Here is an 11,718-nt window from a genome sequence, read left to right on the forward strand (position 1 = left end):
ATGAAGTGAAAGAAACTTTAGTTGCTATAAAACTATTTCAATCTATCTCAAAGTTGTAAGGTGCAACAAATGGACTTAAATGAACAAAGAGTCATTTTCTGTAAGAAAAACACAACAGTCCAAAAGGTACTTTGAAAGTACTTAAAACAGGGACGGAGCTACAGGGGACACCAGCGAAAAAGCTTTGCCCCTCATTTTTGAGTGAAGATTAGCATAATCAATACAAGCTATTTTAAACATACTTGAAATATATTTGGGAAATGAATATTCAAGTTTGCACACACACAATGTGATCATTTAAAGAAATTTTGTTCCTGTTGTGAAGGTTCAGTAAGTGGGTATAGATGATCTATTGTTCGTAAATTCCATATTAGAGATGCATTATTTTCTCTCAGGAATCTATACACATTTTTTTTTGCTATATGTTAGCACCTCAGCTAAAAGAACTGCTGTTTATATCAACAACACTAATGAAGCTGTTGAAAATACACATTTCTCAGTTTTCATTTGCACCGACCTTCCACTCTGCTGTTCTTATTTGTAAATAAAATAAATGTAAAGACATTCTTCCACAACCACCTACTACTTTTGAGGATTCTATTCAGGCAGGTCAGACTCCACCTTAATGCCTCTTTGCAAACACAACCCCCTCCCTTTAAAACCCAGTTGCTTTTCTCCACGAATAATGTCCCAAGTAAAGATACACTTTGGGAAATAAACTTACATCATTATTTGATTTATTGGGTAAAAATCAGAGGGCATCTTATTTACAACCATACAAAAAAGACATCATTCATTTGTTACAATAATACAACAACAGGATTGACAAAAACTCATTTTCAAATGAAAATTAGTCTATGCACACCCATCATGTAAACATACAACAACAAAAACATATAAACTATACAAGAGTTTTTGTTGTACACAAGCCTTTAAAAAAAAAGTATGGTAAATGCTTTGCATCAGGGTAACTCTATGTAAAGCACTGTAAGGATTTTCCTGAAGTTTGTTCTAACAAAAGAAACACACCAGATGTCAAACATTTATCTGGGGGTTGAGGTGGACGCTTATTCAGTTATTATAATAAAATATTACATGGATTAAAATCGCCAATCTACATTTGGAACTTTGCACAGTTGTGAAAAAAGACGACATGTTGAGTGTAGAACTAAACGAAAAGCTACTGACCATTCTCAGTACACACAACAGTAACACAATCCATCACCTCCCAGATTGTTCATTTACTTGAAAATCTCCTTGTTTTCTACCGCCTGTCTGCTGGTATTTGTCATTGAATGCATCAAAATGCTCTACGGACCCAAATATCCGTCCTCGTCATAACAAGGTTGTAGTGAAAAGACTTGCATGCCAATAAAATCAAATTTCTGACAAGAAAATAAATAAATACAACAGTGAAAATGAATTTTGTGCATAAGCTTGTGCATCTATAACAGCAGTAGTCACAACTCTTAGCATGGCTGTAATGTAGTTGTGTAGCCAGAAAATGTTGTAAAGAATCACAGAAAACCTCTTTATTAAAAGGAAGTGCTCAAAAACAGTAACTTTCGAAATATGAGTCAATTCACTTATTGCATAATTAGATTACAATTGGGGGGGAAAAAACAATGATGATTAAATCACAATTGCATTAAATTTTTCCAGAGAAAATAAAGATTTAAGTTACTATCTAGCAAATACTATAGGATGGCTTTTAACATCCCATCCTGGAATTTTCATAGAGTGCTTTGTGCTAGTTTCCAAGGACAACCCTGTTTCTATTCTCAATGCATTCTAGTTACAAAAAAGAACATTCCAAGGAAAGTTACTTCAACTGAATATTAAGCTATTTATGTACCTTCAAACACATACAAGAAAGAAAGAAATTGGTACCACGATACCATAAAATGTGATTCCAAAACAAATGCCATTAGTAAATCATTTCAGCCAAAACCGATCTTTGTGGAAAAGACTTTAAATTTGCATTTCTTCATCTCATTGTCTCCTGTGCAGTTTTAACTTTTGTCTGCCTGAAGGTCCCTAAACAGGCATGAACTCTTTACATGGAGTCTAAAAATGCCAGGTGCACATGCTGACACTCTTAAGCATGAATGATGCATGTTATACTGGCACCTTCCTGTCCAGCAAATGCTGCTGTGCGGATTTGAGCCCTCGACCGCGCCTCGGTAGAGTTTCATACCACCTCGTCAGATTCCAGGTTGTATTCTTCATAAAGCTCGTCCAGGATGGCCAGCTGCTTCTCCATGGCGGGCAGATACATTCCCAGGTCCCTGTGCATGCTGTTGGTGAATTCACTATGGAGCTCATCGCCCTCTCTTGTCACTAAGGCAGCGGTGAAGCTTTCATAACACGGCGCCGCTCGCAGTGCTAACTAATGGAGAGGAAATCCAAACATTAGTATAATGCACAGATACATACCAATCAGAGAAGAGAGGTATAATTAATTAGGAAAAAACGCACAGCAAACACTCCACGCACAACCCAGCCATGGTATATCCTAAGGGTCTTCCCATAGGCGTTATCTAGGAAGGAAGATTTAAATAAAATCATTTTTGAACAATCATGTGAAAAATGTTGCTCAAGTCAACCTTCAAACATACTTAGTGCTCCTTGGATATCTCGCTCCCCAGCGTTGACCTCAGACAAAAACTCTTTGAGAAACTTCAGGCCTCGTCTGAGCCACAGAAGAGCCTCGGTCGCAGAATTGCGGACTTGGGCGACTTCCGTCCGGACTTCATGCTGCACGATGGACTGCAGTGTCGGGAAGCATTCAGGGTCCGACATCAACTTCTGATGGATTTTCTGTACAAAAAGACACGTAGAAATGTGAAAAACAACGATCATCTATTTTTTCATTCAAGAAACCCAATTCATAAAGGATTCTTCACATAGTGTAGTAACAATATTGACACCAGATACAGAGAGGTCGTATTTTAAATGATACAATATGCTCTTTATGAGTCTGACACAAATAATCAGAGCAAAAAATGTCAATTAGCTTATACAAATGCGGTTTTTAAGATCATTTGATTAATCAATTAGTATAGTTCTAATATCTTAGAAACAGTGACACTCACCTTGATGTTTCCAACAAAATCCATTTTAACAGGTGCAAAAACTGTGGAACCCAGTTTGTCTGAGAAGAGAGAACCGTCCATCATTTTGTTGCTGCTTTCAAACTAAAGGTTCTGACTAAATCACATGACACGACTTTTGCGTTTGTAAGAAATTAAAAGGGCAGAAAGAGAGGTTTAGATATTTGGGTTAAGTTTAATGTACAGATGGTGTAAACCTGGATAGAAAAAAGAAAATTATCCATTCACCAAAAAAAAAAAAATCCCAACTAAGACAAACTAGTGCTTAATTATGTTCAAACTTGAGCTTTTATTTATTTATTTTTTATTAAGTGGGTAAAAAATATTGCTAATTCTACTGAAGTCTAAAGGCTTTAATACCAATAAAATTAACCCTGAAGAACCCAAAAACAATTTTCTTCTGGGCTTTTTTCTGTTAATTTGACTTTTGTTTGTTTATTGTGTAGCTGCAATCAACATTGAGATTATATATATATATATATATATATATATATATATATATATATATATATACATACATACATACATACACACACACACTCTTTAAAATATTGTTATAACTAATCTCAGAGATTTCAATTTAGAACAGGTTTAAAAGTTTGTGATAACTAGATTTAGACAGATTCAACACCGGACAACATCTAAACATGTTGGGGAAAAAAAATCATAAAATTTATTATTTGATTCCATTTTTTTAACATGTAAATAAATATTTTTCAATTATTTTTTCACTTTTTGTACTGTTCCTCTGGTCGTGCTGTGTAGTACAGCGTGACATGTACTGCACCCTGGCCAAAATACATACAGCTATGTGGCTGTGAAGGACAGGCACGGTAAACCTTGATATACGATAGGTTGTTAAGCTACCAAGAACAAATAAAGCCGGTGACGGGCACAGAAGTGCAGTAGGAAATAATGCAGGGCATGAAAAAAAAAAAAAACAACGATATGGAAAGACGAGAGCTGCCACCTCATTAATCAAAGCGATAACTGACAGGCCATGCACACAAAAAAAAAGAAAAGTGGGTCAAAAAAAGGAGAGACTTTTGTCTCATCAAGGTCTTAAAACACTGCAAAAAGGTAAAGATGCAAATGATTTAAATGAGAAGAGACTGAAAGTGACCAGCCTACCTAATACAGGTACTATTGCATAGCATGAGTCCAAAAACTCTTGTGTAGGGATACCATTGTCGTCATCCAGTCTTATATCATTAAATCTAAAAAAGCAGGAGAGATTCAAACAGAAGAAAACATTAGAGGTGAGTGACTTACTGCCATTTTATTTGATCATTTAAACACATAAAGGGTGTACAAATTGCAAAACGAAGTCATAGAAAGGATTCAGAGCCAATACTGTTCAATTAATAATACCTATACTGTATCTGCTACTAAAATACTTGCATTTTTTTTCCTTTAAAGCCGTTTTCTTTGAAGGCTAACTCCATAGATAACAGAAATGTATCACACACACACAACACTGCAGTGCTTTAGATAGAGGTTGGAAAAAGAGATGAGTAAGGAAAAAGTTCCACAAACCCAAATATTTGACGCACGCTCCTCTGTCATGTGATCAGGAGAGAACAGACTAATAATACACTTTATTATAACACCTTGAGACACATTGAGTGACACGCCGTATCTACAGTCCAGCAAAGTCACTGTGAAGTTTGGATATGAGATACAGCACAGCTGCAGCCACTATGAAACTACAACACAAACCCAATTATTTTAAAAGTGCTAAACTAAAATAACATTTGCAGTCCCAAGGGATGTTTCAGTAACTTAACTGCTTTCAGTGATGTGACCTTCTTGAGTGGTATTTCCATACCTGTGACTCATTGTGCTGAAAAAAGTTTCCACCTGTTCTGTGTCTTCTACTTTTTGTGTTTCATCTTCTCCGTTCTCTTCTTGGACTGAAGCCGTCTCTCGTTGGAGACGGACGCCGTTTATTTCAGAGTTATTAGGAAGTTCTTGACTTTGGTCCACTTTGTTGTTTTGTTCTTGTTTTGTCTCCTTCTCTTCAGGAGTGTCGTACTTCTCATCTCCCTCTGCTGGTTGCTCCAAGTGTTCCAGCTCAGGGGAAGGCTGATTAGAGCCTGGAGCAGGATTCACTGGCTCTTTACCAACTAAACTGATGGATGACCCAAAGTCTGCAAAACAACATGGATAAACAGCTTTCATTTATATTGTGTGAAGAGAAAAAAAGCTGATTTGATTATTAAAAGAAACTAGCTTTGCAGCTTCGAAAAATAATACCTAAGTTGTTCTTTTATTTGGTAATTTAACTTTGCTCAAAATTGATGCTGGGAGCTTTAAAAAGCAAAGCATTTCAAATACTTTTAATTTATCTAAATACCTTTATTAAAAACCTATCCACCAGCACAATAATTCAAAATTGTAGATACAAATTTTACGTTATCCTTGAAACGGTTACATTAAAATTACCAAAGGGTAAAACCTTCACTAGTTTATCATATCCAGTTTTCTCTATTTACTAAAGAAAAGCGTTATAGACCAAGTAATGATTCTAAATTGTATTGGGATATGTAGTTTTTGTCTTGTGACGCAGTGTAAGGCAAACTCTTCAGCGTGTGTCCCATCATGTGCTCTCAGCCAGCTGGACCTGGCTCCAGGCCCAAACAATAAAACTAACCTGGATAAAACTAGTCCAGAAATAGTGATGGATGGATTTTCAGTCATCTCATCACAGAGCTTTTTTTATTTTATAAGAGTCCCACATTTACTAGAAATATTCAGAAAATCCAAAATATTGAACTTAATCTCTTATTTGATGGCGTTTTCTTCTGCAAAAGCCCTTTGCAATGGCATTAAAAGCATGATTATGACTGTCAATCCATTAGGACCAGTTCACTAAAAGGCAATTATCTATCCACGTTCTGATGCTCTACTCACGAGACCCCCCAGGGCTGTAAAGTATTTAGGAGTGAGCGGTTTGGAAACCTGTCTTACTTGATGGGAAAGGATGGACTTCAGGTTTCTCTGGTTCCTCTGCTCCAGACTGTAAACTCTGGCTGTCACTCATTTGTCCTGATCTTTCAGGTGATGCATCTTTTCTCCTGAGATAAAATCATTCAAGGAAAGGCAGAAAAACACACAACTTTGTGTTACTTGGAATGTCAATATGAAAAGATGATAACATCATTGACTTCATAATAACAAGGAAACAGAAGAAACCTACTTTTCTCCAAGGTTCAGATTTAAATGGTTGGCAAGCTTGATGGACTGGGGAAACAACATTGAGAAGTTGAACTTGCATAACAAACTAAAACAGCTAATAGCAGCAACTTCCTGTTATATTTTTTGAATCATTCACCTTGTTTTGTTTGATGGCAGCTAATGGAGGAGTTCCAGGTGGACTGTGTGCAGTCACATCTGTGCTAAAAGTACGATTTGCTATCTGCATGCATTCTTCCAGAGTCTTTAGGAAAGTAGTGCATGTTGATTTCACCATTTTTCCAGTGTCTAATCCAGTCTGACAACAAAAGGGGAAAAAAATTATTAGTATAATATCGACAAGCTAACTGCATACATTTGTGCCGGAATGCAAATCCAGTCTAACCACTTAGATCATTTTTTTGTGTGTGTCTTTTTATCGGCAATAAAAAATAAAAAAGTGGGCTTCATACTGCCAGCTTCTCTCATTTTAAGGGATCATCCAAACCTCACCTCCACTGTTTGGCCCAGCTCATCACTCTCCTTGATCTTGTTAACTTGCTGGAGAAGAAGGTCACAGTATAATCTAAGCTCTGACATCTTGGTTTTTAATGCCTCTGTGTTCTCCTGGAGCTCTGTTGTAAAGAAAACAAAAATAATCTGACAACCTTAGAGGGACCAAAATGTTTATAGTAAATTCTGCACTTGTTTGATCAATGTTGTTTTTCCACTGTAAAACACAGTATAGTTTGGTACAGATGGTTATATGTTCATGTTTTGCATGAGATGGTTTGACTGTGGTACACAAGGAAAAAATACATGTGATTATGCAAATCCTACAAGCTGCTCAAGGCATACAAGAAGTCCACAAACAATATAGTTGGAAACACAGATCAGGTATTGTTCATTAAGGGATTCGTATACCTTTTTCTCTCTTGGTTCGGTTGTCTGTGAGGCAGGCTTTGGCTGTTCCCATGGCCACCAGCCATTTCTGCCTCTCTGCTGCATTGATGGCTTTGAGGTAAAAGTATTGCTCTCCCGGAATGGTCAGGTCAACTCGTGTAGAGTCAGAAGTATGGACTAAACACACACAAAAAAAATCAACTGTAAAGCTGTTTCTGTTGTTTTTTTAATTGAGCAAAATTTATACCAACCTTGGATTTCGCAAACTGATATTTTAATGCTTCCCTTGCAACCCTTCCAGGCATCTTCTTGGGAGTCATAGTATGACAAAATTCCTCCATCGAGTACAAACCAGCGAGGCTGCCAGCCTGAGGACAAACGCGTACCAAAGCTGTTTTTGTATGTGTGAGTTTGACATTCAGCACCGGAAGTCTTAGGAGGAAAGTGAATTTAAAAAGTTGTCTACTTTCGTCGCCCCAAATAAAGTTAAACCGTGCTTACGTTGTGTTATTGGCGACTAATCAGGAGTTAAGTGAGATTAAAGACACGGGATGGAAACAAACTACAGGAGTTAGCTAACCCTATTCGTCTCTAATTCTTTATCTGGCGACTTTGTTTAAAAACACAGCTGCAACACAAAAAACGTGAATTTTATCATCACGTTTTGTAAATTATACATTTATTACAGCTAAAAGCAATCTAACGCTCGTTCGTTAGGGTTTTCATTAGGGTGTCCACGTCGTTAAAGCTAGCTAGCTAAAAAAAATCACTAAAGCTTAAAAACACGAGACGACTGAGACGCGACCTTACCGCTTATATAATTTGTCCATTTGTGCAGCGTGCCTTCCATTATTTAGTTTTGTTTTCGTCCTTTCATAGCTTGTTTGTCATAGTGTGATATGTGGCACAGCTGATTGCAGCAGCGACTCCATCGGGCTTTGGGAGTAATTTACAGAGTAACAAACCAGGCAAACGTTTGAATTACGTAGATTAACGTGCGTAAACGTTTCAGTGAATAAGGCTCCAACCAATCACAAGAGACGCAGCCGACATTCTTCCAGGCTACGTCAGGTTTAGTAGGTGGGGTTTAAGATGATTGATGTGTTGTATTACCAATCACTGAAGATATATGGGTAAAATGGGCGGTACTTACGACGGGACGTACCAATTGAAGCATTAGGAGGGCAGACGACTGAAAAGTTTTTTCCTCTAAGTTATTGGGGTGCCACGTAGGAAACGTGTATTTAGCTTAAATTTAATCATTTATGGAATATTTAAAGTAATATTTACTTCTGTAGAATTTATTTAATGTTGAGTACCAAAATGATACGTTTTTCTTTTTGCTTGATTGTACCCACATTTCTTGTTTTTGTCACTGGGGGAAAACTGCCCGAACCAGAGGTGAAAATTGAGGTAATACATAAACCCTTAATGTGTCTCCGTAAGTCTAAGTATGGAGATATGCTACTTCTTCATTACGATGGTTATCTGGAGAGCAATGGCACTATGTTCCATTCCAGGTAATAAAAAATATATTTGTCAAATGAAACTACATGCACTTTTATACATGCATGCCTGTATGTGTTTCTTTTCAAAATAAAAGATGGACTTGGAATTTTCAAATTAATTAACTACTTAAAGGTGAAAATTGTATAATCTATGAACTAAATGGAGTTTCCTGCAACATTTGAGTGACTGTTACACTTTATTTTATACCTCTATTGTTATTAGATCAATTGTTATACCACATGCATGTATGATTTTCCTCTCCTTCTGTTCCTTTGTTTTAAATTTTACTTTAAGTTGATCTATTTAATCCTGTTTAGCCGCAAAGAAGGGGATGGAAATCCCGTATGGTTCACTCTTGGGATACGGGAGGCCATCAAAGGTTGGGACAAAGGTCTGCAGAATATGTGCACAGGAGAGCGCAGGAAGCTGACCATTCCTCCATCACTGGCGTATGGCAGCGAGGGAAAAGGTAGGAAGTGTGATATAAAATACATGAACAAAAAGAGAGATGAATATATATATATTTTAAAACAGGTAAGATCCCTCCAAGCAGTACCTTAATTTTTGATATTGAGTTGATGGAGATCCGGAATGGCCCCAGGTCACATGAGTCTTTCCGGGACATGGATCTCAACGACGACTGGAAGCTCTCTAAACAGGAGGTGATGGGAACTTCTATTATGTTTTCAGCGTCATAGAAACAGAAAATGTATTTGTTATTTTTGTCTACTTTTTAGGTAAAAGAGTACTTGAAGAAAGAGTTTGAGAAGCACGGATACTCACCTAACGACACGCATAATGAACTGATGGTGGATGACATCTTCAAAAATGAGGATGAAGACGAAGATGGTTTTATATCAGCTAGGGAGTTTACCTACCAACACGATGAGCTCTGATAGACTGAATTTATTTGTGGATTTTTCTAGTACTCTTTTGTAATACTTTTTCATTGAACTTGAAAATGTCCATTGCTATGTTTTATTTTTACATCCATAACTTATTTTTGGTTTTACACACAACTACACACCATCACAGATTAAGTCCCTGTACTATTTTTTTAAGATAATGAAAGAAATTCAAATTAAACATTTTTGTATATTGATGCCTATATTATTCAGTATTTGTGCCTGTTTTTTTTTACAAACTTGCACACTTAAGTCACCAGAGGGCAGTCTTTTCCTTCAAATCAATTCAACGCTTTCATCTCTTAAATCCTTCCAAACTGCAGACATGAACAGCCAAGGATTCCCCCCTCAGTCTCTGAATGACCTATTTTTCAAAATGTGAATAGGGTTTTATATATGCATCCTTAATTAAAGCCATCTTTCAATTTGTTTTCTTATTTCTTTTACATTTTTTCATGATCAGAAATGAATAATCTGGGCCTTACTATTGTTAGTGTTAAAATAGGACGGCTGCAAGTGAACAACAAAACATGTTATCATTTTTTTTAAAGAAGGAATATATAGAATATAAGGTATTTGGGAGGGGGGTCAAGAGAGCTAGAAGCATCCAGCACTGCGAGCCAAATGCACTTGATTAATTGATCGTGAGCAAATGTGAGACGCTCAATAAAGGCAGTTTGTTTGGCAGTTTGCTGGCTTTGCAGCATTCAGCCATTTGTCAAAGCAAGACAAGGAGGAAAAGACATTGGTGGGGATCTTAGAAAAGCAGTGATTCCTATGTGTCAAACAGTCGAGACAGTTGCCAGTCACTCATTGTGTAAAATTCCCAGCAAATTCCAAAAAAGACGTCAGAAAAACAAAACAAAAAAGAATTAAAGTTTGTATTAGTAGTATGCACAAGTGCAATTTATTTAAAAGGTTTCTAAGGAAAAAAAAAAGCAGTTCATCTCAAAAGAGCTCGAGAGCACAGCTAGGGTTTGCAGTTACATCTGAGCGAACCACAAGCATTCTGGGAACAATGTCGTCCAGACCTGTTAGACTAAAGTGATGTTTAGTTCACGGCCCTAGTAAGAAAAACACAAACAGATATTTGCACAAACACCTAATAATGTTTAAAATAGTTAATGTAGGACTTCGTCCCACAGGACCTGAGTACACTGTGGTCATTGAGGAAAACACAAATTCTTCTGTTTCAGCATTTTACCAAAACATTCTGGAGTCAAATGCCAGTAAATTTGCTGACAGCTGCAGCTCTGTTGAAATTGGGCCACGAGAGGACCAGTCATCACCAGTGGAGTGGAACTGAGCACTTTGCGGTACTTCATTCCTCAAAATGTACAAAGTGGATATTGTGTGACAGGTCACTGAAATTGTTCCTCCTCGCATAAAAATTTGAAATGATACAGGTTTTCAGTCAAATCAAGCAAATCTTCAAAAGAACGAAAACATGAAACCGAAGAGTTCCATGGCAAACATGAAGACAGGGATGAGTAGGGCTGTGACAGGATACTCTTATGACATAGAAAGGTGCTTATGCAAGTTAACCACAGAATAGTACTCAGTTTTTTCATTTGCTGCTTTGAGTTTTTTGTTTTGTTATTGTCAGTATAAAATATTATAGCCTAATTTTTATGCTATTTTTCTGTGTGTTTTTAAATAGTTTTTACCTAATTTAAACATTGGTGACCTCATAGTTTCATTATTATTTCAAATCTGCAGAAAGCTTTTATACCTTCAACTTGTCAAAAAACAACTTGTAAAGGAAAGTTTTATTCTGTGCTCATATCTTATACACAAACACTATGGTTTTTCCTTTTCTATATATTTGATTTTTTTTAACTATAGTCAATTTTTGATGAACTGCCTTATAAAAAATAAAATATAAAGTAGATCCTATAATTTTTTTTAACTCCTAGTTTTGCAGTTCAAAGGATCAAACTGTAAATTAGTCCTGGAACATGTAATAGTAACTGTTCTGTGTAATTGCTGTTTGTATTTACTCAACTTTTGAACTACTGTCATCTCATCAATATATATTAGGAAACAAGTCTGCATTTCAACTTTTCTGTTTTGCAAATATTGTTCCCAGGAACCAGAGACATTTCAGACTGAGT

At 36.5% G+C, this 11,718-nt stretch overlaps 2 protein-coding genes across 2 annotated transcripts; one reads left to right on the forward strand and one right to left on the reverse strand.

Moving 5' to 3' along the window:
- Positions 1–715: 715 nt before the first annotated feature.
- Positions 716–8,188, reverse strand: plekha8 (pleckstrin homology domain containing A8). Its single transcript, XM_011485162.3, has 13 exons — positions 8,001–8,188; positions 7,442–7,558; positions 7,212–7,367; positions 6,801–6,922; positions 6,448–6,606; positions 6,313–6,356; positions 6,084–6,190; positions 4,942–5,263; positions 4,245–4,330; positions 3,096–3,154; positions 2,619–2,820; positions 2,479–2,540; positions 716–2,389 (listed from the first exon to the last, which is right to left on the reverse strand). The coding sequence occupies exons 1-13, from the start codon at positions 8,038–8,040 to the stop codon at positions 2,192–2,194; spliced, it is 1,674 nt and encodes a 557-aa protein (XP_011483464.1). The 5' UTR covers positions 8,041–8,188; the 3' UTR covers positions 716–2,191.
- Positions 8,189–8,355: 167 nt separating this feature from the next.
- fkbp14 (FK506 binding protein 14) lies at positions 8,356–10,034 on the forward strand. Its single transcript, XM_004077820.4, has 4 exons — positions 8,356–8,710; positions 9,017–9,168; positions 9,234–9,361; positions 9,437–10,034. The coding sequence occupies exons 1-4, from the start codon at positions 8,499–8,501 to the stop codon at positions 9,593–9,595; spliced, it is 651 nt and encodes a 216-aa protein (XP_004077868.1). The 5' UTR covers positions 8,356–8,498; the 3' UTR covers positions 9,596–10,034.
- Positions 10,035–11,718: the final 1,684 nt, after the last annotated feature.

This window comes from Oryzias latipes, chromosome 16, assembly GCF_002234675.1.
Source record: "Oryzias latipes chromosome 16, ASM223467v1".
In the NCBI taxonomy this organism is placed as follows: Eukaryota; Metazoa; Chordata; class Actinopteri; order Beloniformes; family Adrianichthyidae; genus Oryzias; species Oryzias latipes.

Excerpts from the sequence above, each read along its gene's own strand:
- plekha8 (XM_011485162.3), bottom strand. The coding sequence starts at position 8,040 with ATGGAAGGCACGCTGCACAAATGGACAAATTATATAAGCG. Across the intron at positions 6,357-6,447 it reads CTGCCATCAAACAAAACAAG|TCCATCAAGCTTGCCAACCA; the intron begins GTGAATGATTCA and ends TTGTTTCCCCAG. Across the intron at positions 3,155-4,244 it reads TGCAATAGTACCTGTATTAG|ACAAACTGGGTTCCACAGTT; the intron begins GTAGGCTGGTCA and ends CTCTCTTCTCAG.
- fkbp14 (XM_004077820.4), top strand. The coding sequence starts at position 8,499 with ATGTTGAGTACCAAAATGATACGTTTTTCTTTTTGCTTGATTGTACCC. Across the intron at positions 8,711-9,016 it reads GGCACTATGTTCCATTCCAG|CCGCAAAGAAGGGGATGGAA; the intron begins GTAATAAAAAAT and ends AATCCTGTTTAG. Across the intron at positions 9,362-9,436 it reads GGAAGCTCTCTAAACAGGAG|GTAAAAGAGTACTTGAAGAA; the intron begins GTGATGGGAACT and ends TCTACTTTTTAG.